The following is a 23,674-nucleotide window of genomic DNA, read 5'->3' as shown; positions in this document are numbered from 1 at the left end:
CTTGGAACCAGCAGAGTGGCACGGCATGAGCGCAGTCGGCCAAAGCGGGTTTGCCAAAATGTCGCACGGGGCCTCCAAGACACAGCAAGAAATCCAAGCTGAGCTCAAAAAATACATCAGGCGCCGCCACCACGTTACCGACCGCAGGATGATCATATTCATCGCCATTGCAACCAGTGTCGCCATTGCCGTCTCCGCCGCCATCAATGCCATCAGTAAGGACTACACAATCAAGCCGGTCACCAATCGCCTGCTCGATGTATTGGGAGCTCATCCCCGTGACAATCCTGATTGGTGTGTACCTCCTCATCGTCTTCCCTATTCTGCTATGGCAGGTTTGGGGGCTCAAGGATGCCTACGGTATTCGCAGAGATCTGCTTATCTGCGATACAGTCGGCATTGTGTGCTTGGCAGTCGCCTTCATCTGGGAGTTTGGACTCCACCAGGTTTCGTCGATCTGGTCTTGCCTGTTCTTTGTCTGGGTGGCCATGCTACTCATCCACATCTCGTCAGTCGTCGTGCCGCTGATCAAGGCCATCGGCCACTCGAAGCGTACCAAGCATCAGATCAGAAACCGCCACTCAACTGCAAGCAGCTCCGACAGCGATTCTGTGCACGCTAACGATCGCGGCGCTACCAAGATACGTCGCTCAGACTTCAATCGGGTGCTTGATGACCCGTACGAATATGAGACGTTCCGCGAGTTCGCCGCCTCGTGCTTCTGTTCAGAGCTAACCGCCTTCATTGACGAGTACCAGTCGCTAAAGACCAAGACCGTCACCGCCCTGGGCAATGCTGACAGCCCGATACTAGAGACCAGCAGCAGCTGGCGTTCGTCACTTTCGCTTGACAGTCCCAACGGCGATTTTTACGGCGATGTGTCGGTCCATCCGCAGCAATTCGCATACAACAAAACGGCATCAAAGGCCAAGCCGCTGACCCTCAGCACCGGTATATCGGTCAGCATCCTCGAAACAGCTAAGGCTGCGTACCCACAGCACGAGTTCGCCGAGAACACGCAGTTCCCCACTACGGTTCTCGATCGGCTGGTGCGCATATTCTCTATTTACCTCAACCTCAACTCGTACATGGCGCTCAATGTTCCCTCAGTCATGGTACGCAAGATCCAGGACCAGCTCGACCGCAAGCAGATGTCGCTGCCCATCCTCGACGAGGTGAAGGACGAGGTGCTGTTTATGCTGTACACTGACGTGTTTACACGCTATCAGCGAACCCGCTAGATGATATTAGCCAGGCCTTGTGTTATATAGTCTCCTTTTCCCCCAGTCTGTAGCATAGCTCGCTGGATAAATTGCGCGTTTTGATGACTTAGTCCCTAAACACTGACAGCGCCCTTTATTAGGAAACTCGGCTGAGAAGATGCAATATGTGCGCAGTGTCGACATCCCAGTGCTCCGCTTATTTGTTTCCAGTGCCGTTTGTATCTGCTTTTATTGAGACCGAAAGGCGCGATTGCCCCCCGGCTTTGACAGGAATCAGTCAGGAACCCACATATTCGGCCCGCTTCGGGGATGGGGGAAGGCAATCTTTAGCAGGAACTGGCCCATGCAAGTCCAGGCAATGCGTAGAGAAATCCTACCAGCTGTGCTGCATTGATCGTCTGCGCAAAGCCCTCTCCTCCTCCATGCTGTAAGGACGTGCTGTTGCGCAATTGACACCACCAAGGCGTTTCCCAAATCCAACCTTCCGTTTTGCAAGTCCACCTCCTCTTCCTGGCACCTGCTCAAGACCTAAGCTCTTTAAAAGCAGTCTATCTTCCTGCTCCCCGTTCCCCTTGCCATTAGTCATAGCTATGCTCCTATTCCTACTCCTTACACCCTTGCATTTCTATTCAATATCTCGTAGTCACTAATTACTTCGCATATATCCTTGGCTGTGACCCAAGACGTTTCTAGCCTACTCACACCAAAGCAGAAAGGCTGGTCGATGAGATGTACAGGCTTGGTCATCAGAGATTCAGAATGGGCTATCGGAGGCAGGAGCTACAAAATCAAAAGCAGCATTGTGTTTACGGTGTATGGGCTATATGCACTGTTTGTGCTGGCCACAACCGCCATGTTCATACTACAGTCATGCAACTGTTTGAGGTTACGAGCTATTGAGTTTGGTCGGGCTGTGGCACCTAAGTAAAAGAGAATAGATTGGAAAAGAGACAGACCAAGGCAGTCTTGAAGATATTAATAAGGAGTTGGTAAAAAAAAAGGACCAGACCGGTGACTGGACCGATTCGAGAATAAAAGGAATAGGAAAAGGATGAGAAGTAATCTAATTTTCTGATATATGCTGTACGCCGACATTTATACCAGATATAGAGTTGAAGAACAGCAGCAAACCAATACATCGAAAATAGCAGTCTTCACAGTACGCTCCAAAGTGGAAGTGCCCAGAACAATAGATACATTGTCCGGATAACTGGGACTGCTATCTGAAAGTGCCGTTCAGCAAATGAAGTGCTGAATAGCGAGTGGTTGCTAACCAGTGATACTGAGGGGGGTTTATTATTGCAAATGCACCTGGTGCAAAGGATCTTTCGTGCAAAGCAAGTATGAATAGTATGAAGTGTTTATTACACGCGAAAGACAACAACGAATACCGTAAGTGAACTTTTAGAAGAAGGCCACGGCAGCAGCGGCCACGGCAGCAGCCGCAGCAAGAACAGGCTGGGAGCCCGTGGCACCGTTGGTCTGCTTGCTGGCAGCCGACGAGCCACCACCAACAGCCGACGAACTACCAGCAGGAGCAGATGGGGCACCACCAGCAGCAGTGGTACCAGCAGCGGAGCCGATAGCACCCGAGGCAGAGGAGGCATGGGAAGAGTCGGCGGCAGCACCGGAGGCGGAATGCGTGGGCTGGGCCTTAGCGTCAGAACCAGTGGCAGCAGCAATGAGCTTGGAGGCAGCAGCCTCAGCCTCCTCGGCGTTGGTGGGCAGAGTAATGCCGGCGGCCGATGCGGCAGCGGCAGCGGCAGCGCTGAGCGACTCAAGCATTCCAGGCTGCTGGAACATGCTGGAGAGACCAGCGGCGATGGAGTTGGCCAGAGCCTCCTGGCCAGCCTCATCGGTCGGGAAGCCGTTCAGAATGTCGTTGATGTCCGTCTGGGCCTGGACAGCAGAGGCGCTGAGTGCGATGGCCACGAGAGAGAACAGAGCAGTCTTGGCGTACATGGTAAGCGTTTGCAAAGGGTATGTAGCGAATTAACGAGGGAGAGAGGGAGGGGTATTTGTCGGGATGTGTAAAAGAGATAAATGGGAGGAAATGTAGCGAGACTTTAAGGAAAAGGTCGTGAGCAAAGAATATCCTCTCCTTCAGGACACAGCTCGTTCTTCTTTATATATTAGTCTGTTCTCACTGATGTAGGCCCTCCCTTTCTGCCTGCCATGCGGCGAGTTCATGGTTGTTTCCTAACTTAAAAACAAAATACAAGCAGCCTTTTGAAACAAGGACACGGCAGATCATTATTTTCACTCACACGGAGCGATTGGTAATACTACTGCTAACAGCCTCTAGATGCCTGGGACGATCTCGCAGACCGCGCTGGCAGCCATTGTTGGACGATTGCAGAGTGCCGACCGGCGAGATTGGCATTGTTTGTTCCAAAAATAGCGGGACCATTGAACTTCTGGGGATTATGCCAGAAGAAAAATCAAGCGTTGCTGTCTGCAGGCTTTGCATTATTGGGGAGCTGATGCAGCTTTCAACAAGCTTGTTCCTATTCCGAAGCTCAGGCACAGCAGCAAAGAAACACTAGAGTGGGCTAGAAGAGAGTGCAGGAAAACAGGGTGCATATTTGCCTCTACCGATGATGGTTTTAGTTGTATAACCACCCAAGAGATTCAAGGCTACTACAGGAGAAGCACAAGCCCACGGAGCTTCCAGCACGGGCTTGCCCGCTGAATACAATGCCTACGGCAGGTGTTGGCGATTCACAAAAAGGCAACTGGCCTCTGACCTCCAAGAGCCTATCGCATTTTGCTGTGAATCACTGCTGATGCCCATCTGCTTTTGGATGTGTTCTCGATAATTGGCAGCGATTCCAAATCGAGTCCACTAAATCAACATCGCACTCGCTGTCCAGGGACAAATCTTGTGGGAGCTGTCGCAAAGCCTTCTCCCCAAGTGTTGCATTTTGTCCAACAAATTTCTATTGGGGTGTGCCAAGCCGCCAGAGTCATTAATGACCAGCTATTGCATATGGCGCATATATGCAGGTTTACTCACAGAAAAATACGAGTAAAAAGGATGACATTTATTAGGTCAAGACGGAGTCAAAAAGAACGCTGATATCTTTAGAAGAAGGCCACAGCAGCGGCGGCAACTGCAGCAGCGGCAGCGACGGCTGGCTTGGATCCCATGGCACTGTTGGACTTCTTGTCACCAGCCGATACGGCAGCAGCGGCGGCAGCGCTGATCGACTGGAGGAACTTGGGGTCGTTGAAAATGCTGGAGATCTCAGCATCGAAGGAGTCAACCATGCTCTTGATTCCAGCGTCATCAGTCGGAATAGCCTTGAGGATGTCTTCGAGCTCGGACGGGATATCCTTCAGGGCCTCATCCAATGTTGGAGGGAATGGCCTTGAGGATGTCTTCGAGCTCCTTGTCAGCGGCGACCATAGTCGAGCTGAGCGCAATGGTTGCGATAGCAGCGAGGGCAGATTTGGCGTACATGATATGCGTTTACAGACGTATGAGGTTGGCGAGAAAGGAAGACAGGTAAGAGAAATGCTAGTGAGGTTTAGATCTTTACACAACTGCAAGATCTCTGTCTTATATACCATCTGGCTTTCAAATCTTGGGAGACTGTTATCTGGAGTGAGCAAGCGTCGGGCATACCTGTCACCTCCGAACACAAACAACAATGGCAACAAAAGGAAATCAATGCGAGCTGTTGTCTTCGAGAAACTATGCCATGTACCTCACAGAAAGCACAGAAAATCTCAAAGGCATAGAAAGATCTCAAAAGGCACAGAGAAATCTCAAAAGGTATAGAAGAATCTCACAAAGATCCCAAACAGGAGTAATACTAAACATCAGATTCACAACATCAGCCAAACCTATGTCCGTATATAGAGCGGATGCTTGATTTCTTGGATTCACAAGGGAGCCGATGACTGATTTTTGATTCATGCTGTTCCGGAGCCGAGCCGATGGCAGCGAGCCCCGGCGATTCCGAGGGGCAGCTAACCGATGGCCTGGCTCCAAACACGCTATTGTCCGTGGTTCGGACTCGGATGCAATGCTGGTTGCACAGCAGCCAAAGCGATATGTGTACCACTGCGGTCGCTTTTCAGCTAGCATTTTCTCTTATGCTATGTTACCAGCTGCCGATTAGTCCGTACTTTTCCATTTGCTTGAAGGTACTTGCACGATACATGCAGATACACAAATTGAGTAGAGGATGGTGGGTATTCACTGTTCTAAAATAGGCACCAAAATAGACAACAGGCGCTTTAGAAGAACGCTGCAGCCACGATGGCAACGGCAGCGACAGCAGAGACAGCACACTGCGAGCCCGTGGCACCATTGGGCTTAGTACTAGTAGCTGATGATCCAGCAGGGGTTTTAACCCCTGGCTTGGATTCAACGTCCGACGTGATGCCATCATCGTCACTATCATCGCCAGCACTGCTACTGCCACTGGGGCTGGCAGTTGCAGATGAAGCCGAAGAGGACGGGTCTTCTGGGGAAGCAGTTATTTGAATAGCATCACCAATAGCAGGTATGAGTGTGCCGTCGCCAGGATATTGACCGTTGGCCATAGACGAGGCAGCGGCATTGGCAGCGCTAAGTGATGCGAGGAAGCTAGGGTCGCTGAAGCGGCTAAGGGGGTTATCATCAATGGTGCTAACCACCTCTGAAACAGCACCTTCGCCGGACAAAATGCCACTGGCACTGTCTCCAGAGTTTATTACCAACTGGGCTGCTGTGAACGTCAGCACAGTCGAAACGAGAGTAGTAAGAGCAAGTTTGCTGTGCATGGTTAGCAGAATAGATGGGTAGGGATGGAAGAGGGGGGCTGAAAGAGTATAATAGTCGCAACCGCCTCCATGGCCTTAGGGATACCCTTGGCTCTTGTGCTGTTGCTCCTGGGGTGTCTCCTTTGCTGATAAGCAGACATAGCATTCAGTCTGCCATAAATAATCTTGGAAATCAGGCCAGCGTAGATCCTCGGGTTCAGCACGCCCAGGTCAACAATGGTCTTCCCCAATGCAGCCCAAGCGGTCTGGCTCTGGTCGGTGGTCCAGCATAGAAAGCTGCAGCTGGTCGGTAATCAATTCTCGCCAAAGAAGCGACATGCACGTTGTAAACAGCAACATGCAGCAATATCCAACCTGGCGTTGATCCGGACTTGGATTTGGAAATGCAATTAAGGCTAGTTGGCATGACCAGGATGCGCCGAAAGCACCCGCTGTTTCCGCCGTCCCACACTTTTCGTCTCCACTCCAGACATCCAAGACACACTCTACTGGATCATGGCAAAGCGCGAAGTGGTGGTTATTGGTGCCGGCGTGATCGGCCTGACGGTATCAAACCGACTCCAGGAATCGGGTGCATTCGACGTAACCATCGTCGCTGAACACATCCCGCAACACAAGTCAGTAGGTCAACGCGAGTCCACAGGATGGGCGTCGCCATGGGCTGGGGCGCACTGGCGGGCATGGGCTGGCGATAAGGACACGCTGCTGCAGGATATGGAGTTGGAGACATATCGCGAGATGCAGCGGCTGGCGCGAACAGCACCCGAGAGCGGCATATCTGAGACCGAGGGGGTCGACCTATTCGAAGACAAACCCGTCCAACGGCTTTGTGGTATGCGACAAAAGTTGATGATGTCCAAGAGCTGCGCAAAAGCGAGCTGCCAGAGGGGGTTGCCTATGGACTAAAATATTCGACCCTGCTGATTAACGTACCACATTATTTGAGCTACCTCAAAGCGCAGTTCGAGAGCCTGGGCGGACGTGTCATCCAAAGTCGTCTAGACCACATCAGAGAGGCACTACTCTTCGCACAGACTCGTACAGACCCACCACTGGTGATTAACTGCACGGCGCTGGGCAGCCGCAGCCTCGGCGGCGTCAATGACCAGAACATGTACCCGATCCGTGGACAGACATTGGTAGTTGACGCTCCCACTGGCCAAGCGCACGCTGACTCGCATCGGTAAGGTCTTTGGCTATGTGATTCCTCGCGGCGATGGCACAGTAGTCATCGGTGGCACGGCTGACCGGGGGAGCTGGGATGCATCGGCGCATGACGAAACGACGCAGGCAATTCTTGAGAAGGCGCTGGCACTCGAGTCCGATCTTGTTCCGGGAAGCAGCGGGTTGAGCTTCGAGCAGCGGACCGAGCTTCTGCGGCGGAGTATTGTCTCTGTCAATGTCGGCTTCCGCCCAGCGCGTGTGGGTGGTGTGAGGCTCGAGGTTGAGGACTTTGGCGGTGCCTTCACTGCCATTCACTGCTACGGCCATGCCGGCTTCGGCTACCAGTCTAGTGCTGGCTTTGCCAGGCAAGTCCTTCAGATCGCCAATGGACTGACTCGGCCCAGCGATTGCCCGCGGCTCTAGAAACAAGGGCGAGTCGAGCCGGGCGCCTGGAACTCACCTCGTGCTATTAGTGGCTTGCGCAGTTGGTTGCACACGTAGGCAGCTCTTTTTTCCTTCTCCGAATTCGTGCAATAAAGTACTTCTTCAAATTATGCCACGACCTACACGCAAAGCAAAGACAGCAGCAGCAGAAAAGATAACAACCGCACCCAGGCCTACACGGGCAGCACGATCGACACAGCTGCATGTAGAGGTTGTTATAGACAGCCAGAGTGATACTGATAAGAGACAGTCCTGCGCGCCAACTGCGTAGCCATACCACATCAGCTGTGTCGCCAACCAAACAGCAGACATTGGGCGCGTCACCGATTGTGGGGACTCCTCAGAAGCGCCCTAGTGTGGACTCCCCGTTCAGCACTCCCAGATCGCCTACCTCCTACGGCCGCCGAAGCAGTAGCACCCACCGCCTCTCCGCATCAGGTGGGATTAGGCGGATATCAGGGGCCTTTGTGAGTAATGATGAGGTCATCGACGGCATCTCACCCATCAGGCGCGACGGTCCGCTGGAGAACCTGGTGGAGGGAGATGAGGATGGTCTGGCGAGCAGACATAATGGAAGGGCACTAGAGTTTGGGCTGGTCAAACGCAAACGAGCTGACAGCAGCGAGCTGGCTGATGCTGACAAGGTCTTGGATGCATCTGTTGAGGGTACAGCGAGCACTACTGCTGAAAGAAATGCGTCTAGTGATGACTCGAGGTTCGCCGAAGAGCCAGTTGACAGCGAGGAGGAGAGCGACAGCGACGTATTTGATATTGACAAGCTTGTTGCCGAAAACACAACAACTGCTACTCCAAGGCCAACTCGTTCCAGACGCACCAACGTGGCTAGCCGCATGGCCGCAGGCGAGCTGGCAACAAGGGACTGGCTCGAGGAGCCAAGCGTCGGCGGACAGCTTCCCAAGCGGCATCGGACACAGCAGCAGGTCAAAACGCCAACAAAGAAGCTTGGCAAGAGGGCAGCAGCAAATGGCCGCAAGCAGAGGCTTGCTATCGATGCTGACGGAAGCGAGGAATCAGCACATGGGCCTGACGAGTCGTGGAGATCTGAGAAGCCAGCGGTGAGGAGCAGCAGGACAAGAGCTGCGGCAAAAACCAAGGATGCGATAAAGACAGGCACACGAGCGACGTACGGCAAGAAGAGAGCCACTGCCACGCAGCACCAGCCACAGGCAGAGCTATGGAGCCCGGAGTCTGCTCTGACGACCCACTTTGACGAAATCGACGGCTACGAGCTCGCTGAAGAGACCGTATGAGCAGTATGTGTCAACCTAGTATTCTATTCTCAGAAAACACGCTACAAAGGCAGAGCCACTGCCTGTTGCATGCATTCTTCCAGGGATCTGGCAGCTGTTAAAGAGGAAGAAGTAATAAAATGTTGCATTCAATGAATTGCATCGAGCGTGCTTAATTGCTTCAATAGAACCGGCTGTGGCTGTGCACACACCAAAACGCCAGACTGCACACTGCTCGATCCAACACCTTTATCGTCAGTACGGTATAATCGAGGCCAGCAATACCCTGCCCGCCTTTTGCCACCTGGGCAAGACTTTTTGATGCTGAAAGGCGAGGATAATAACCAGGAGTGCATGAGGTAGAGTGGATGTGTCCTTGCATGCCAAGGTGTGGCCACGGGGTCTCAAGATAATGCATGCTGGAATCAGTGCTGCCTGCGGTTTTCACCAATTGCAGCCATTTTTATTGTCCGCGTAGGGGAAGCCCATGCTGCAGGTGGGCAGGCACCGGCGTTGGGTGTGTGAAGCGCACCATTGTTGGAAAGAATGAAGCGTGTGCCAGCACGGTGTAGCCCAAATGGCGGGGCTGTGAGCGTATAAAGAGACTACTCGCAGGCAATCCTACATCGTTGCCATTTCTTCCATCCTTTCTCAACTAAAGCAATTATAAGAGCAGCATTCCATCACTACATCCCGCTTTACACCACAATGCCAGAGGTTGCCGATACGCGGGATGTCGCAGTAGTTGCCGCCTGCTCAACTATGCTGCTTTTTCAGCTTCATGGTCCTCATTTTTATCAATTACAACCGCTCGTATACACCACTGAAGTGCAAAAATATCCCGCTGCTTAACCTATCGTTTCTTAGTAAGTCTATTTGCAAAAGCCTACTTTGTAGGAAAAAACCCAATGGCTGTGTATGGAATTAAGTGCAAGAAATCAACGAGATGGGTGCTAATATGCATGTTTTTCCTCTTGGCACTCTTAGGTATGGTGCTATGGTTTGTGGGCGATGTCTTTGCAAACCATCCCGTCCCTGACACACACGTCATGGGCCATCTGCATTGCGACAATCTCGTGGCTGCGCATGTCGCTCGGAATGTTTGCCGTTGTGTGCCTGCTCATTTTCCGCACCTTTGAGTATATTTGCATTTTTGAGTACAAAATCCGTGCCACTGGTCGCTACCTCTGGATCCCACTTGCCACCATGGCAACTGTCTGCTTGCTGTACGGGATTCTCGCCACTGTGCTTCCCGAAGAGAAGGGCATCCAGTATGTCGAAGACACAATGATATGCAAGGCCAACAAACCCAATCTACTTTTTCGCAGGTGGCCGTGCTAATCTCGCTGCTGGTTGTGTGTGCAGTATTCACTTATATGGCGCGCGACATCCAGTCGTCGTTTAATGAGTTCAGAGAGCTGCTGGCCACGTTCTTTGTCACCATCATTGCCATTTTGGTGCAGGTCATTTTGCGCTGGGTGCCGAATATCTCGGGCAACGAGTTCGCATACAACACACTGGTCACGCTGACCGACTTTATCGTGTGCCAGGTCAATTTTTACTTCTTGGTCTCAAAGCCGACCTTTCCATTGCCTGGTGAACAGAGAGGCATACTTGCGCTTCTTCTTGAAGAAGCTGCGTCGTGAGAACAACGAGTCGGTGTATGAGATTGCGAACGGTGCACAGATGCAGCGCTGGAGCACTAGCCATGATCGGACGGACTCCTGAAGCTGAGATGTACGACGAGTACTATTATTATGAAAACAGCCCGGACCTAATCGTCGATGATAGCGTGTTAAAAATTCAGCACCCGCCCAGGGCGCTCGTTTAAACCTAGATTCCCCTTCCCTTTCTGTACATACTATTTCCCGCATGTAGTGCATACACGTCTGTCCAAATTGGCAAATTTAAAAATAAAACTATAGTACTATCTTTGACAAGCTATCCAAGCCAGTTTTTGCGCTCAGAAACCGAACGAGCAGAAAAGCTTCTTTGTGCCTGCAAAGAAACTCCTTGGGATACCTGTCGATCCTTTTGGATTTAAAAATATCCTCGCGTCATGCATACGTCCGGGCAGCGGATAGCCCTCGTATGCATTTCCTCTCATTGAGTAGAGCTTGGCGGGCTGGGGAGGCCAGCAGAATTCCTATATACCCACCGGTACCTGCCCACCTCGAGCAGCAAGTCTTGTTTCTGTTCCTCAATCCTCATCTGTCCATTTTTCATTGCATACTCTTACACTAAAGCATACCTCACCCACCATGCCGTACAAGCCCAAGGGGCAGGAGATCGCTCTGGTCAGCTGCTGCGCCGTGGTGCTCGCGCTGGACCTGGCTTTGATAATCTATGTTCACCTTAACCGAAAGTACCTGCCATTGAAAGTAAAGCACCTGCCAAGCATCTATCTGGCATATGTCGGAGCAGTCTTTTGGTTTATTGGGAACACTGCATTCAATGCCCCGTCGCTGTTCAATTTTAATTTATTCTCTTGTGTCGTTTACTTCGCCTGGATCCGGATGAGCCTGGGGGTATTTTTGACACTCGGTGTGTTCTTGTACCGCGTGTACTCACTTGTATGCATCTTCAAGTGGGAGCGGAGACCAGTAGGCAGGTACTTTTGGTGGCTTACTGGCAGCTTAGTAGTTGCCTCCTTCACATATGCACTAGTTGCCATGGCGCTTTCTGATGCTCACGGGTTCAGCTACGACGAAGCCTCCGCAAACTGCAAGACTGGAGGCTTGATATACTACTTTGCCACCGCAATCATTATCATATTGGTTCTGGCCATCATTGTGTTGACATTTATGGCACGTAGAATCAATAGCTGCTTCAACGAGTCGAAGGAGTTGCTCATACTCACCTTTACAATCACAGCCCTCATGGCAGTTTCGATTGCTACTCAATGGATCACCGTAGGCGACAACAGGGCATTCTGGATAAGGGCTGTAAACATGGTGCTGATGGTCGTCGTGTGCAATGTTTTCTTCCTCATCGTTCTCGGTCCACCTGCCTATTACTCGATCTTTGACCGTGAAGAGTACCACAAGCGGTTTATGCACAAGCTTGTCAAGACCGATCTCTGGAACAAGTATGACGCGGAAGACTGCGATACCGGAAGTTCGCTCCGGTTCAGTTTCACAACATCGTATGGATCGGAAGATGCTGTGCGTCTGAACTTTTCCGGATCAACGCTGAACTTGCCAGCAGAAGCACATGCCCCTGCAAGCATGTCAAAGGAAACACATAGAAACCTGTCTCATATTTCACTTGATTAAATCAAACAACCTGACCCTTATATCTGTGTCATACATCGGAATGGCCTTTTGGTTAGTCGGAAACATCGAGATTAACAACGGCTCATACATGAAGCGAAGCCACGCTATTTGTACCTTTATGTTTGATATATTCCGCATGTCGCTGGATGGGTTCGTCTTCGTTGGCGCCTCTCTTATGCGTGTTTACGAGCACGCACTTACCTTTATGGAGTTTCGCTGCCAGGTGGTTTATACAGAATCGTGCCTATCGTGTATCTCACAGTACTGTGCATGACATGTGATGTCTTTTCAGCTGCCCTATCTCCAAAGCATGGCTTCAACTACAACCCCGAGGAAGATATATGTGGGCTAAGCTTCCTAAATGCTGTTTTGTAATCGTCATTATCATATTCCGTATGGTCTACATGTTCGTGCCGGTGCTGCTCCTCCGTAATATCAATTCGCTATTTAACGAATTCAGAGAGGTTTTGGTTATCATTCTAGCAATTGCGTCCTCAGTAATCGTGTCTGCGGCATTTCGCTGGGTAATCAAGACACTGGAACCAGGGAGCATCATTGGTGCAGTCAAAATTCTGTTGATGGTGATTGCGTGCCAAATGTGCCTCATCATGGTTATTGAGCGTCCCCTCTACTGCTGCTTCATAGATCCTGACAAGTATCTGACTACCTTTATCGAGAAACTGGTCCAGACCAATATGGCCCAAGGAATACAGCATATCCGTCAACGAGATCAGGGCACTTCAAGCGCTGACGTTTCAGGACAAATTTGCGAAAGTGGACAGTGAAGCCTTTCACAATAGCCCATACCCGATACACGCGCAGGACCCACAGCGGAGTCTAGAAGTGTATATCCGGATATCGTTTTCGTAAGCATGTTTTCACCGAAAATTGGCACTAAAATAGTGGCGGTGTACTTTAACAATGTCTACTATTTGACAGCCGTGCGTAATGGGAAGCCCCATGCACCACAGACATGAGCAAAACCTGATGTGTTTGGGGATGGCACGTCTGGAAAGTATCGCAACCCCAAAGTGTACAAACTCTGCTCTTGTGCGGAATACAGACACCACTGCACCTTTCTCCACTACGACACGTTGATAATCCATTGTGCGTGGGTGTTTCTAGTGAGACACATCAGATCGTCTCCCCCAACTGTGAGCAGATCACCAGCGTTATTTGGGCACAAGACAAGCACTGGCGTGCAGGAGTGTTTGTAAAGAGAAAACAGCACAAATAACGACAGCCTGTGACAGTGCGACGAGTTTTACTGCGTCCTCGTGGAGAGACAGCACATATCCTAGCACCCCGCTTGTACCTGGGAAGTAGCTCTTGGAAAAACGACCAGCAAAAAATGTGCACCTGCGCCCGAAATTGCATGAACAATGCTAAGCGGATCTATTTACACCAGGGGGATTGTGCGATGCAAGCTCCAAATGAGAGATTCTTGAGGAAAATGGCGAGGAAAGTCGCCTTGACGTGCAAACCTCTGGGTATGCACATCATTTCCACCGTCGATCGCCATGTCCCCTTGGGCTAACAATAGTAAACAGTCGAGGCATCAAAAAGGCAATTAGTGCCAAGTGCTGTTTTTGCTTAACCCCTAGGACACAGGTATTTAATATACAGCTGGATCCGGCAAGAATATCTGGTGCAAACTTCTTTTCACTTTCATTCCCGCTCCTTCATCTTCACCACTACTGTACATTACTATCTCATTACTAAGCAATGTCCACTGCCGCACCTACGCCTATACCAGATGACCGGGACCGCATTGTGGTTATAACATGCTCGGGCGTGTTGGCATTAAACTTATTCGCTCTCATATACGTATACACACAGCGGACATACCTTCCATTAAAATCCAAAAACCTGACGTTAATATTTGTCTCCTTTGCTGCGATTATTTTCTGGATGCTAGGCGATTTCTATGCCCACAACTTCTCGTTCGTGAGTAAAAACTGGGTGGTATGCGTCGCAACGTTCGCCTGGTTGCGAATCTGCCTAGGAAGCTATGTATTTGCTAGCTGCGTGCAGTTCAGAGCATACTCCATCTGGCTCATTTTCATAAAGAAGATGCGGCCAACAGGCAAATACTTTTGGCTGCCAATTGCCTTCATGGCCATTCCCTCACTTATCTACGCAATATTAGCAGCTGCATTACCTCGTCAGTACGGATTCAACTACGACCTGCAACAAAACCAATGCATTACCAGCAACACCATGCAGTACCTAGCAACCGGATATTTTATTTTTCAAGGAATTGTTATTCTGGTCCTTACCTTTCATGACCCGCCGCATCCACAGCCTCTTCAACGAGTCACGGGAGATGGTTAGCATCTGCGCCATGATTTTCATGGCTGCTGTTGTAGCAACTGTTATTCGCATAGCACCGCTATCAAACGACCGAGAGTTCATTTCAGGAACAGTTACTACAATTTTTGACCTGCTAGTTTGTCAGTTCTATCTCATAGTGCTACTTGGTCGCCCACTATACCACTGTCTCGTTGACAAGAACAGGTATCTGGATCACTTTATGCATCACATGCGAGAGGGAGAGAGTGGGAGTATGCGCAGAGGTGGCATGGCGCCGGCGAAACTATTAGCATCAGCGGGTGTTCCGGCACGGCAGCAGGCTTGCGTCACAGACCCCACAGCCAACAACTCACAGCAAACCATCGCATCTACAGGTCCAAGGGTATTCACGGCTGCCCTCTATTCAAATGGATTTGACGGAAGCTACTTGCGTCTCGAGGATACAGCCAACATGGGGCAGATGGATCTGTTTCCAAATCGCAGAATTGTCTAGCTTTTTAGTTTTCCAATTCCAAGCTATAGCACAGCCACTATTTTGGTACCGAACAATTGTCTTTTCTTTCTGGCAGCAAGCTGTCAATAAACATGCGGGCATACAGTGAACACCGCCTTGCATGCCTGTGCAGTGATTTGTTCCTGAGCTCATTCGCAGAACGCGGTTTAAAGGGGAGTTGGAACGATGACATCGTATTCGGAATCAGCTTCTATTCTTTTTTGTGGCAATTGAGAACTGCAGGTGCGTACAACTCCCATTCAGACTCCGAGCACGGGAGCTTCCCAAGTGCCGCACCACCCAGCTTTAAAAGGGCAGCAAAGTCACGGCCAGGGCAAAGGCTTTTTCTCTGCTTTCTATCCATGTAAATACTTTACTTATTTTGTCTCTCTTAGCGCATTTCCCAGATCCCCTTACCAATGAAGACAGTACCAGACAGCAGAGACAAGATTATAGTTGGTGTCGGCGCTGGCGTCATGGTCCTGAATTTTCTATTTTTGATTTACACGTTCAGGCAACGCAGCTATCTGCCTCTGAAGTTGAAAAACCTTACAAACATATTCGCGTCATCCGTTGCTATGTTATTTTGGATGATCGGCACAATCTATTGCTACAATAACACCTTTCTTACGCGTAACCGGGCCATCTGCATCCTGACACTGGGCATATTTCGCATGTCGCTAGGCGGATTCCTGTTTGTCGGGCTGTTCATTTATAGAGTGTATCACTTTATACTGATATTCTCTTTCAAGCAGCGACCAACGGGGTGGTACTTCTTCCTACCGACATGCACAATGGCCACGCTATCTGCGGCATACGCAATTGCGGCAGCAGCTCTCCCGCCAAGATACGGGTTTCGATTACAATGCGGAGCAGGGTGTATGCGAAGCCAACCAGCCAATTTACTACACTGGCATCGGAATAATTGCGCTGCAGATGATTGCCGCGGTATCGCTCGTTATTCATGCTCGCAAAATGACGCCGCTGTTTAATGAGTTTGCCGAGATGGTGGTGATTCTGGTCGCTATGTCGACCTCGGTTGGCCTGTCAGTCGCCTTTAGGTGGATCATACGTGGCGATGATTCGCGTGTCGTGATTGGTATCATCAATACCAGCCTGCTGCTTGTTGCATGCCAGATATACTTTATTGCGCTGCTAGGCCGCCCGATATTTCACGCTCTGGTAGATCGTGAGGAGTACCTGGTGTTTATGCTACACAGGATGAAAGAAAGTAACCTGATGACAGAGTACGATATTTCCCGCCAGCAACAAAAGCAGCAGCAGCAGCAGCATCAACAGCGGACAGAAACAGCAGCCACTCTACAAAGGATAACAGATCCCTCCCTGCGGTCGACATTCACAGTTGATTCTCAAGTTGGCCACACTGACAGTTTTCTGATCTACGAATCAGACCCGCAGATGCACATGGTCTTGGTTGACTCATGGAAAGCAAGGCAAAGCTCGATTTACCCTGACCGTCGCATTGTCTAGAATGTAGATAGTCTTGTCTCTCAGGCTGTCCACGGTACAAAAGAGAACCCAGCGACTGTGTACTCGCGATCGGTCTGGTTAGTGCTAAAATTAAGTTTTCTAAACCCTCATTTTATATTAATAGTTCCAGTGTATCCTTGTCCTCCTTTTACCCCTCCATCATATGGCTGTTTTCGCTGTACTTTTTATCTGTGGGCAGCGGTTATGAGTGCAGCTATTATCTCTGTGTGCTATGCTATTCCAGGCTGTAATCATGTCCCAAGGCGTCGGAATCACCTTCGACCAGACAACTGGTATATGCTCAGTTCAGCGACCACTGTATGTCATCTCTGTTGTGCTGATGGTGTTGCAGTTTCTGGTAGCGGTAATACTGGCATATATGGCCCGCGATATCGGATCATGCTATAACGAGTTTGCAGAAATTGTAATATGAATTACCGGTGGTGTCGTCACCATACTGTTCACGGTGGCCATGCGCTGGCTCCATGAACTGCAACAAAACCAGTCTGCGGCAAATATGGCCACGGCCACAGTTGTTGCCGTGGCATGCCAAGTTTATTTCGGTATAATCCTCTTTTAAGCCTACATATCACTGCTTTGTTGATGGTGACGCGTATCTTGATCATTTTATTGAGTACCTCCATGAAAACAGTCCTTTTGGATGTATATGAAGTTGAGGGCAGCCGCTCTTTGCCACTTGGTTATATTGATAATGACAGCCGACCCCTGCCGACCCAGTACACATATGGCACCAGCGCCATAATCGAGATCCAACTTGATCTATGCTGTACTCTCAGATGACCGTGTGGGCACGAATTTTAAGCCAGCACCGTCCCCTGTTCCATCGTATCCCCATTTAGGATAGCATTCGTCGGCTATTGCCTTCTGGCTATCATATACATGTATATATGTATAACCCCCTTGGCTATGACACCAGCTAGGCAAACCGGTGAAATTTTCCATCGACCGCTACACTGTCTTGCCAGATTTATATGGCCCCACTGCGAAATGGAGATGGACCGAGCTGACTTAACCAAGTAGCAAAATAAATTGATAATAATCTGGTGATTACCAGCGGCAACGGACCAGACAGATCCAAGGTAGCAACCATATGCACCGATTCACCAAGAAGCCCCGTGGCCAAGAAAGGAATACTGACTGACTGGAGCCCACATAGATGGGACAGGCACACCCGCTTTTTTGTTCTTGTCAACTGTGTAAATCTAAATAGCAAGCTTGCGGACCTCATATGTTCCAAAAGGTTTATCCGTCGACGGCAAAGGACAGATCACCAACCAAAGTCCTTTGCAGCTAAGCCGATTAGCCGTAATCTACATGTCGGTCCAGCCTGAGCGGCATATCCGGACCATGATTTAGGAATCTACATTGCTCGAACACACCATTTTTAGCATGTACTGAGGAACATTCCATGCCTGATGTGAAATTGAGGGGATCCCTATCTGCAATGATACTGGCAATCCTGTGAGCAAGAGGAGTACATAAATGCATCCCTTGGCGAAATCGCGATGGGTCGATTGGACTGCTCAGGTATTGCGTTTATCAATCTTCGTCTCCTTGTCTTTTTTTACAGCACATTTTTTTGCGAATGGCGATGAATGTTGATAGCCGCGATGTGGCATTCTCGATAGCTACCGCTGGAGTGGTATTCATAGACTTCCTCGTCCTGGTTTTCACTTTCTTCAAGAGAAACTATCCTCCTTTGAAAGCCAAAAACCTGCCACTAATCTATGCGACATTCTTTGGGCAAGTTCCTGTGGTGGGCCGGCAATGTGAGTGTCAACAACTCGACGTGGATGCCAAAGAGCCGAATGATCTGTATCGTCATGTGGGCTTGGGATGCGCATGTCGTTCGGGACATTCCTTTGGGTCGCACTGTTCCAGCTCCGAATCTGGCAGTATCTGCTCATTTTCCGCTGGAAGCAGCGTGCAGTTGGGCGGTATCTGCTGTGGCCTGCCATTTATGTATTCGTACTCATTGTGCCATACACAGTAGCTGCTATACTCTTTCCACCCAGCATCGGCTTTGAGTACTTCCCCGAGAACAACGACTGCGTAACAAAAGCGCCGGTTTACATGTTTGCAATAGCCATAATCGTGATTGAGCTCTGCTCGGCGATTGCACTGACTTATCTAGCACGCAACATCAACACCTGTTTCCGAGAGTTCCGAGAGATTGTCATCATCATCTCCACGACAGTTGCCGCAACAGTTGCATCCATCATTGTCAGATGGATTCCTAACACCACCGGGAGCAAATTCTACAAAGGAATGCTGGATACCTCTTTTATGCTCATCGCCGCCCAGTTGTATTTGATAGTCCTGCTGAGCAAGCCCATCTACCATTCGATCGTCGACCCCAATGAATACGTTGAGTACTTTATGCACCGGCTACGGACCCAGAATCTTATGCAAGAGTACAGTATCTCAACTGCTGGTCAGGTTGACAACCTTACTTCCACTCTGAGGACATCGACAACAGTAGCTGCCAGCCGTCACAGCTGGCTTGGTGGGCCGAATAGGAGGGAAAATGCACTCAACGCATACCATGCACTCGAAGAAATCAACGAGGGACACAGCTCTAGCAACAGAAACAGCAACAGCAACAGCAACCAGTACATCCGTAAACTAGTTTAGCCCATTCATTGAATAAAAAGCATAGTTCCATGGGTTTCTACACCTGGTTTATATCAAGTGACAGCAGCCCGTGATGAAATCACTTTCTCGCTGGTAATATGCCAATGAATACCAACAAAGCAGATCACAGGCCACAGAGCCAAGTGGTGGGTGGTGTTGTGAATAAAAGCGCTGTTTCAGCCAACAGCTGCATGACTGCATGTCTACTAGATGCTACTCCAAAGGTCTGTTGTGTATGCTCAGGCTATTTTTGGTTTTCCTCATGGGTGGTGTACCAGCGATATGGTCTAGCCACTAAGCAGTGCATCTAGAGGTGCACTGTATTAAACACACTGACCTAGCAGTCGTCAGAGCTCTAGCTGATCAAGCAGCTGATTGCCCAAACCAAAATACCGCCATCTCAGCAACTGGATGCAGGTCTACCAGACTGGCCGAATCAAAACCCCAGTTGCGGATCTAAGAACTGCCCACAGTAGTATAATTTCAATTCCAGACCCAAGCCTCCTGCCATCCAATCGACACCGATGACAATATACTGCAAATTGGTACAGTATTTTAATACAGTATATGGTTCTGTCTCTGTTAAGTCAATCGCTCCAACAATGGCCTGCTGCAGGGGAGCTTTGCTGATATGCTCAGGAGCCAGCGGTCGGTGTTTACATAGTTTCTTTACAAAGCAGTGACTATCCCTCGTGCGGGATTAAAGTTTTTGTGGACGCTCTGAAAGATCATAAATACGAAGCCACCTTTGCCTATTCAGCTGCTGCTGCTGCTGAATTACTAGCTCTTCTCCAATACAGTCTATACACATTTACAATATTATCTATCGCTATCTTGGTTTTAGCTGTTCGTTTTCATGGCAGATTCGGATGGTATCAAAAGATAGACTATAGTCTGGGTGCTAGCTGCTGTGTATATTTTGAATTCTGCCTGCCCCATCTATGCATTCATTCAGAGAGGACGCCTTCCGATCAAGTCGCGTGATTTCCCGCTAATTCTAATAGCATTTGCTACGTCAGCGCTGTGGTTTATTGGTAACATCTATTCTTATATGGGCGTGAGGTCGGCTAGCAGCTGGTTTGCATGTGTGGTAACCACATCGTGGCTGCGAATGTCGCTCAGCGCGTACTTGTTCATGGTACTGCTCCAGCACCGACTCTACAGGCATATTTGCATATTTATATCTGGCATTGTTGCGCCCGGGGCAAGTGCTACTGGGTCCCAGGCATCTATGTTGTAGCTCTCCCGATCATCTACGCTGTAGTGAGTGTGGCACTGCCTCGCAATTGCGGAATTTGATTCAATCAGGAAACCAAGACGTGCCCAGGGTCGTCTCTGTTGTTCTACATCTCCTTGGCACTGGCCTTTTGCCAGATGACTGTGTTCGCATACGTACTTTTTTACTCGCGCAACATCAGGACTTCAATTTGCGAGCACTGCAAGATGATGATTAGTTTATCAGTGACATCGTTATCGCCGACTGTTGCCATTGCAGCATACTAGATTCCCATGGCGCCTGAGCGCATCCTCATTTTAGGGATACTGAAAACCTCCCTCCTTGCGCTGGCGTGTCAAGTCTACTTTGTCACCACCCTGGGAAAGCCAATCTACCACTGTATGTTCAACCGGAACGCGTATTTGGATTTCTTTTTGCGGAAGATGTCTGAACACAACTTGACATGGGAGTACAACTGCGCTGATAGCAGCCAGCCAACTGACTCTGCACAGATCCACGGTCCTCGGCCGCTGACCGCATCTAAGGTCAATAGCACGAGCGGTTCAAGCAATACGTTCTACCCCAGCAATCGAGTGTACTAGGCAAATGTCTATCCTGATCTGGAGAAGCAAGGACCCTAGCATATCTTGTATGATTTCTGTCGGCTATACCGTGCCAAAAATATATTTTTTGTGGCACTTCCTGACTGTGTTAACAACCACACAGTTTATATTAAAAATAGCTATGGAAGGCTATGCTGGTGCAAAGAAGTGATGTGTGCATTGCTGCGGCCTTATTCTCCAGCAGAGGCAGCAACATTGACAGCGATAATGACGATTGATGCAACAGCCCCAGTCAATGTAACTTTGGAGCAGGTTCACTGGCACACACCACCCATTGATTGGCAGATAGCGCACAGCCACTTTATGCCTGCCATCGCCTGGAGGATCACAACGTGTTTCGACCACTTGCAATCAATTTACGTAAGCATCTTGTAGGGATTCTACTTGACGCTGAGCGGATTCTTTGACCTAAAAAGCGCGTAGCTGCACTGCAGTTGCTGCTTCATGTGTGCAAATGCATATGATGGTGCATCCTGCCTCGGTTGTTTTCGAAAAAAAAAAACCAACCGGCAGCACACGGGGTTAGCAGTCTGGGGAATGGAGATTAACTCGGTGCATTGAAGATGCTCTTTGTAAGCGTTTCTTAGAAGCATTTGTTTGTTCCCGACCACCACAGCTGCATGTATCAGTAAGCAGCAAACCAGCACATGTATGGTCTGGGCCATGCACCACAATCATTAGTGATCTACCAGTCCTGCTGATCGCAGGTTTATGCATGGGGCAAATGAGCTGATGGGAAACCACCCACCATTATGCATCGATGACCGTCGGGGACTGCTTCGCCTGAATCCCTTTTTTGCCTATTCTATTTTTAAACCAAGCACTGGCTAAATTTTCAACATTGCAAAGGTAGGGCGTGGGCGTTTTTGAATTCACTGCCAGTTGCAATCGCCAATGCTTTATGCAGAATGCGCAGGTGGGGTGCAGTTCACAAGGTCTCCGACATGGTCGCCACGCACAGACGCTGTGACAATGCCAAGCCAAGCACGGACTATATTACTAAGCAGCCGTGGTTGCAACCATGGAAGTTTTGCTGAAAAGTGCGGCTCTTCAACAAACAGCAACTACTAGTCAGGTTTTAGTGCAAGTAAATGAGTGGGCTCTGGCGGGGGAGTGATTTTCATGAAGAAAATTGATCGAGACTTGCTAAACACGGGGAATTGTAGTTTGTCACAATAATTGGTAGCGGTCTACAAAGGTACAAAGAAATAGCTGCGGGCCAAGCTGTCTACAGGGAGATCCCTGGATGCACCATCGTCGCTCGCTATCAGCTGCCTTCTTTTCTACATGATGCACAGGCAATGTTTTGGACCGTAGTGGTTCTATTTTTGGCGTATAGTTCTCTGTCGTCTGTGGGAATTATTACATACGCGTACATGGCTGTCTCTATAAGAAGACGTGCAAGGCGCAGTAGCTTGTGTTCAGTCCGTTCCCTGCCTTTAGTATTTTTGCTCCCTACTCTACTGTAAATTAATCTCGAAATCCACCCTATTTCCGCTGTATTCCTCACTGCCTCTTAGTCATTGCTCGAATACACCATATCCTCACTATACGTAAGCATGTCCTCGCTTGCGCCTATGCCAACCAGTGTGGCTGCACCTGTGGCTGCACCTGTGTCGCTTCCAACCCCACGTGAGATCTATGTTATTTGTGCGGCTGCAGGGTGCCTCTTCATCGACTTTCTCATCCTAGGTCTACGCCTACGCCAACCGCTCGTATCTTCCGTTGAAGGCCAAAAACATCCCGCTAATGATATACACCTTTATATCCTCAGTGCTGTGGTACTTTGGCGACATCTACACGTTCTTCACGCTGCCCAAGTATAACAGGGTTACATGTGTCGCAGCCAACTCGTGGCTGCGGATGTGCCTGGGTGGCTACCTGTGGATGTCTCTGTTCCAGGCCAGGCTGTACCAGTATATCAGCATTTTTATCTGGAAGCAGCGAGTCAAGGGCAAGTACTTTTGGTATCCGATGATCTACATGGTCTCGATTCCTCTCGTCTACGGCATCGTCTCAATCGCGCTGCCAGAAGAGAATGGCATACGATACGTCCCCGAACGGAAGGGCTGTGACGGGTCCATGAATCTCTTCTACATGAGCATATCGTTCTGCTTCCTCCAGATGCTGGCCTTCATTTTCGTCCTCTTTTACTCGCGGCACATCAACACGTGCTTCTCAGAGTACAGGCAGGTCGTATGGTGCTTCATCGTTGCATGCGTCTGTCTGATTATTGGCATTGCTACGGCCTGGATTCCGCTGACGCCGGAGCGCATCTTCATTTTTGGTGCACTGAACACGATGCTGCCCATTCTCGTCGCTCAAGTGTACTTTTTTGTCATCCTGGGGCCGCCCGTCTTCCACTGCATGTTTAACCGTCAGAAGCACTTGAGCTACTTTGCACAGCGGCTGCGCGAGTCCAACATGACGCGTGAGTACCAGCTAGCGCATGACACATCAATGAAGCTCAGCAACTCGTACGACCGAGGAAATCCGGCCAACTATACCGCTGAGGGCATGACCGCGATTGGCGGTTTCTACCGCGGCAATCTCGAGAGCAGCGCTGCTGGAGGCACAGCGTATATGGGCATCCACAGCACCCCGAGCCTGGACAGGATGGGCAACCAGAATCGGTACATATTGGACTAAGCCATGCGCTGGAACATGTGTGCTTGCTGTTATCCAAGAGGTGGACTTGGTTCCAAAAATAAATTGCAGCTTGTATGTAGAGGTAGTCTAAACTGGATTCCCGGA

General features: G+C 49.8%; 13 protein-coding genes across 13 annotated transcripts; 9 read left to right on the top strand and 4 right to left on the bottom strand.

The window, feature by feature from the left end:
* Window positions 1-39: 39 nt before the first annotated feature.
* On the top strand, window positions 40-1,419 carry DL89DRAFT_87753 (uncharacterized protein). Its single transcript, XM_040892197.1, has one exon. The coding sequence runs from the start codon at window positions 207-209 to the stop codon at window positions 1,239-1,241; it is 1,035 nt and encodes a 344-aa protein (XP_040746424.1). The 5' UTR covers window positions 40-206; the 3' UTR covers window positions 1,242-1,419.
* Window positions 1,420-2,582: 1,163 nt separating this feature from the next.
* DL89DRAFT_265235 (uncharacterized protein) lies at window positions 2,583-3,304 on the bottom strand. The gene has a single exon (XM_040886573.1). The coding sequence runs from the start codon at window positions 3,183-3,185 to the stop codon at window positions 2,628-2,630; it is 558 nt and encodes a 185-aa protein (XP_040746423.1). The 5' UTR covers window positions 3,186-3,304; the 3' UTR covers window positions 2,583-2,627.
* Window positions 3,305-4,307: 1,003 nt separating this feature from the next.
* On the bottom strand, window positions 4,308-5,022 carry DL89DRAFT_320762 (uncharacterized protein; the record flags this gene model as incomplete). The annotated part of the gene is made up of 2 exons (XM_040891233.1): window positions 4,630-5,022; window positions 4,308-4,568 (listed from the first exon to the last, which is right to left on the bottom strand). Exons 1-2 carry the CDS (start codon window positions 4,684-4,686, stop codon window positions 4,308-4,310), a joined length of 318 nt encoding a protein of 105 aa, XP_040746422.1. The 5' UTR covers window positions 4,687-5,022.
* Window positions 5,023-5,468: 446 nt separating this feature from the next.
* DL89DRAFT_320761 (uncharacterized protein) lies at window positions 5,469-5,996 on the bottom strand (the record flags this gene model as incomplete). Its single annotated transcript, XM_040891232.1, has 1 exon — window positions 5,469-5,996. One exon carries the CDS (start codon window positions 5,994-5,996, stop codon window positions 5,469-5,471), a length of 528 nt encoding a protein of 175 aa, XP_040746421.1.
* Window positions 5,997-6,491: 495 nt separating this feature from the next.
* DL89DRAFT_274066 (nucleotide-binding domain-containing protein) lies at window positions 6,492-7,583 on the top strand (the record flags this gene model as incomplete). The annotated part of the gene is made up of 3 exons (XM_040889139.1): window positions 6,492-6,715; window positions 6,805-7,135; window positions 7,185-7,583. 3 exons carry the CDS (start codon window positions 6,492-6,494, stop codon window positions 7,581-7,583), a joined length of 954 nt encoding a protein of 317 aa, XP_040746420.1.
* A 1,900-nt stretch (window positions 7,584-9,483) lies between these two features.
* Window positions 9,484-10,774, top strand: DL89DRAFT_265232 (uncharacterized protein). The gene is made up of 5 exons (XM_040886572.1): window positions 9,484-9,724; window positions 9,801-9,804; window positions 9,842-10,129; window positions 10,183-10,422; window positions 10,463-10,774. The coding sequence occupies exons 1-5, from the start codon at window positions 9,636-9,638 to the stop codon at window positions 10,580-10,582; spliced, it is 741 nt and encodes a 246-aa protein (XP_040746419.1). The 5' UTR covers window positions 9,484-9,635; the 3' UTR covers window positions 10,583-10,774.
* Window positions 10,775-11,070: 296 nt separating this feature from the next.
* DL89DRAFT_265231 (uncharacterized protein) lies at window positions 11,071-12,137 on the top strand (the record flags this gene model as incomplete). Its single annotated transcript, XM_040886571.1, has 1 exon — window positions 11,071-12,137. A coding segment is annotated over exon 1 (1,010 nt), but the record flags the coding sequence as incomplete, so codon positions are not given.
* Window positions 12,138-13,803: 1,666 nt separating this feature from the next.
* Window positions 13,804-14,963, top strand: DL89DRAFT_265230 (uncharacterized protein). Its single transcript, XM_040886570.1, has 2 exons — window positions 13,804-14,400; window positions 14,447-14,963. Exons 1-2 carry the CDS (start codon window positions 13,855-13,857, stop codon window positions 14,933-14,935), a joined length of 1,035 nt encoding a protein of 344 aa, XP_040746417.1. The 5' UTR covers window positions 13,804-13,854; the 3' UTR covers window positions 14,936-14,963.
* A 335-nt stretch (window positions 14,964-15,298) lies between these two features.
* DL89DRAFT_265229 (uncharacterized protein) lies at window positions 15,299-16,568 on the top strand (the record flags this gene model as incomplete). Its single annotated transcript, XM_040886569.1, has 1 exon — window positions 15,299-16,568. A coding segment is annotated over one exon (642 nt), but the record flags the coding sequence as incomplete, so codon positions are not given.
* Window positions 16,569-17,281: 713 nt separating this feature from the next.
* On the bottom strand, window positions 17,282-17,768 carry DL89DRAFT_87694 (uncharacterized protein). Its single transcript, XM_040892196.1, has one exon. The coding sequence runs from the start codon at window positions 17,673-17,675 to the stop codon at window positions 17,415-17,417; it is 261 nt and encodes an 86-aa protein (XP_040746415.1). The 5' UTR covers window positions 17,676-17,768; the 3' UTR covers window positions 17,282-17,414.
* A 521-nt stretch (window positions 17,769-18,289) lies between these two features.
* Window positions 18,290-19,081, top strand: DL89DRAFT_255220 (uncharacterized protein; the record flags this gene model as incomplete). Its single annotated transcript, XM_040885326.1, has 1 exon — window positions 18,290-19,081. One exon carries the CDS (start codon window positions 18,290-18,292, stop codon window positions 19,079-19,081), a length of 792 nt encoding a protein of 263 aa, XP_040746414.1.
* Window positions 19,082-20,590: 1,509 nt separating this feature from the next.
* On the top strand, window positions 20,591-20,899 carry DL89DRAFT_255219 (uncharacterized protein; the record flags this gene model as incomplete). The annotated part of the gene is made up of 1 exon (XM_040885325.1): window positions 20,591-20,899. The coding sequence occupies one exon, from the start codon at window positions 20,591-20,593 to the stop codon at window positions 20,897-20,899; it is 309 nt and encodes a 102-aa protein (XP_040746413.1).
* A 1,467-nt stretch (window positions 20,900-22,366) lies between these two features.
* DL89DRAFT_265228 (uncharacterized protein) lies at window positions 22,367-23,638 on the top strand. The gene is made up of 2 exons (XM_040886568.1): window positions 22,367-22,563; window positions 22,613-23,638. The coding sequence occupies exons 1-2, from the start codon at window positions 22,480-22,482 to the stop codon at window positions 23,567-23,569; spliced, it is 1,041 nt and encodes a 346-aa protein (XP_040746412.1). The 5' UTR covers window positions 22,367-22,479; the 3' UTR covers window positions 23,570-23,638.
* The last annotated feature ends 36 nt before the right edge of the window (window positions 23,639-23,674 follow it).

The sequence above is a fragment of the Linderina pennispora genome, assembly GCF_002104995.1.
Source record: "Linderina pennispora strain ATCC 12442 chromosome Unknown DL89scaffold_2, whole genome shotgun sequence".
In the NCBI taxonomy this organism is placed as follows: Eukaryota; Fungi; Kickxellomycota; class Kickxellomycetes; order Kickxellales; family Kickxellaceae; genus Linderina; species Linderina pennispora.
The sequence above is the reverse complement of the archived record's forward strand: the minus strand, read 5'-3'. Positions and strand labels throughout refer to the sequence as shown.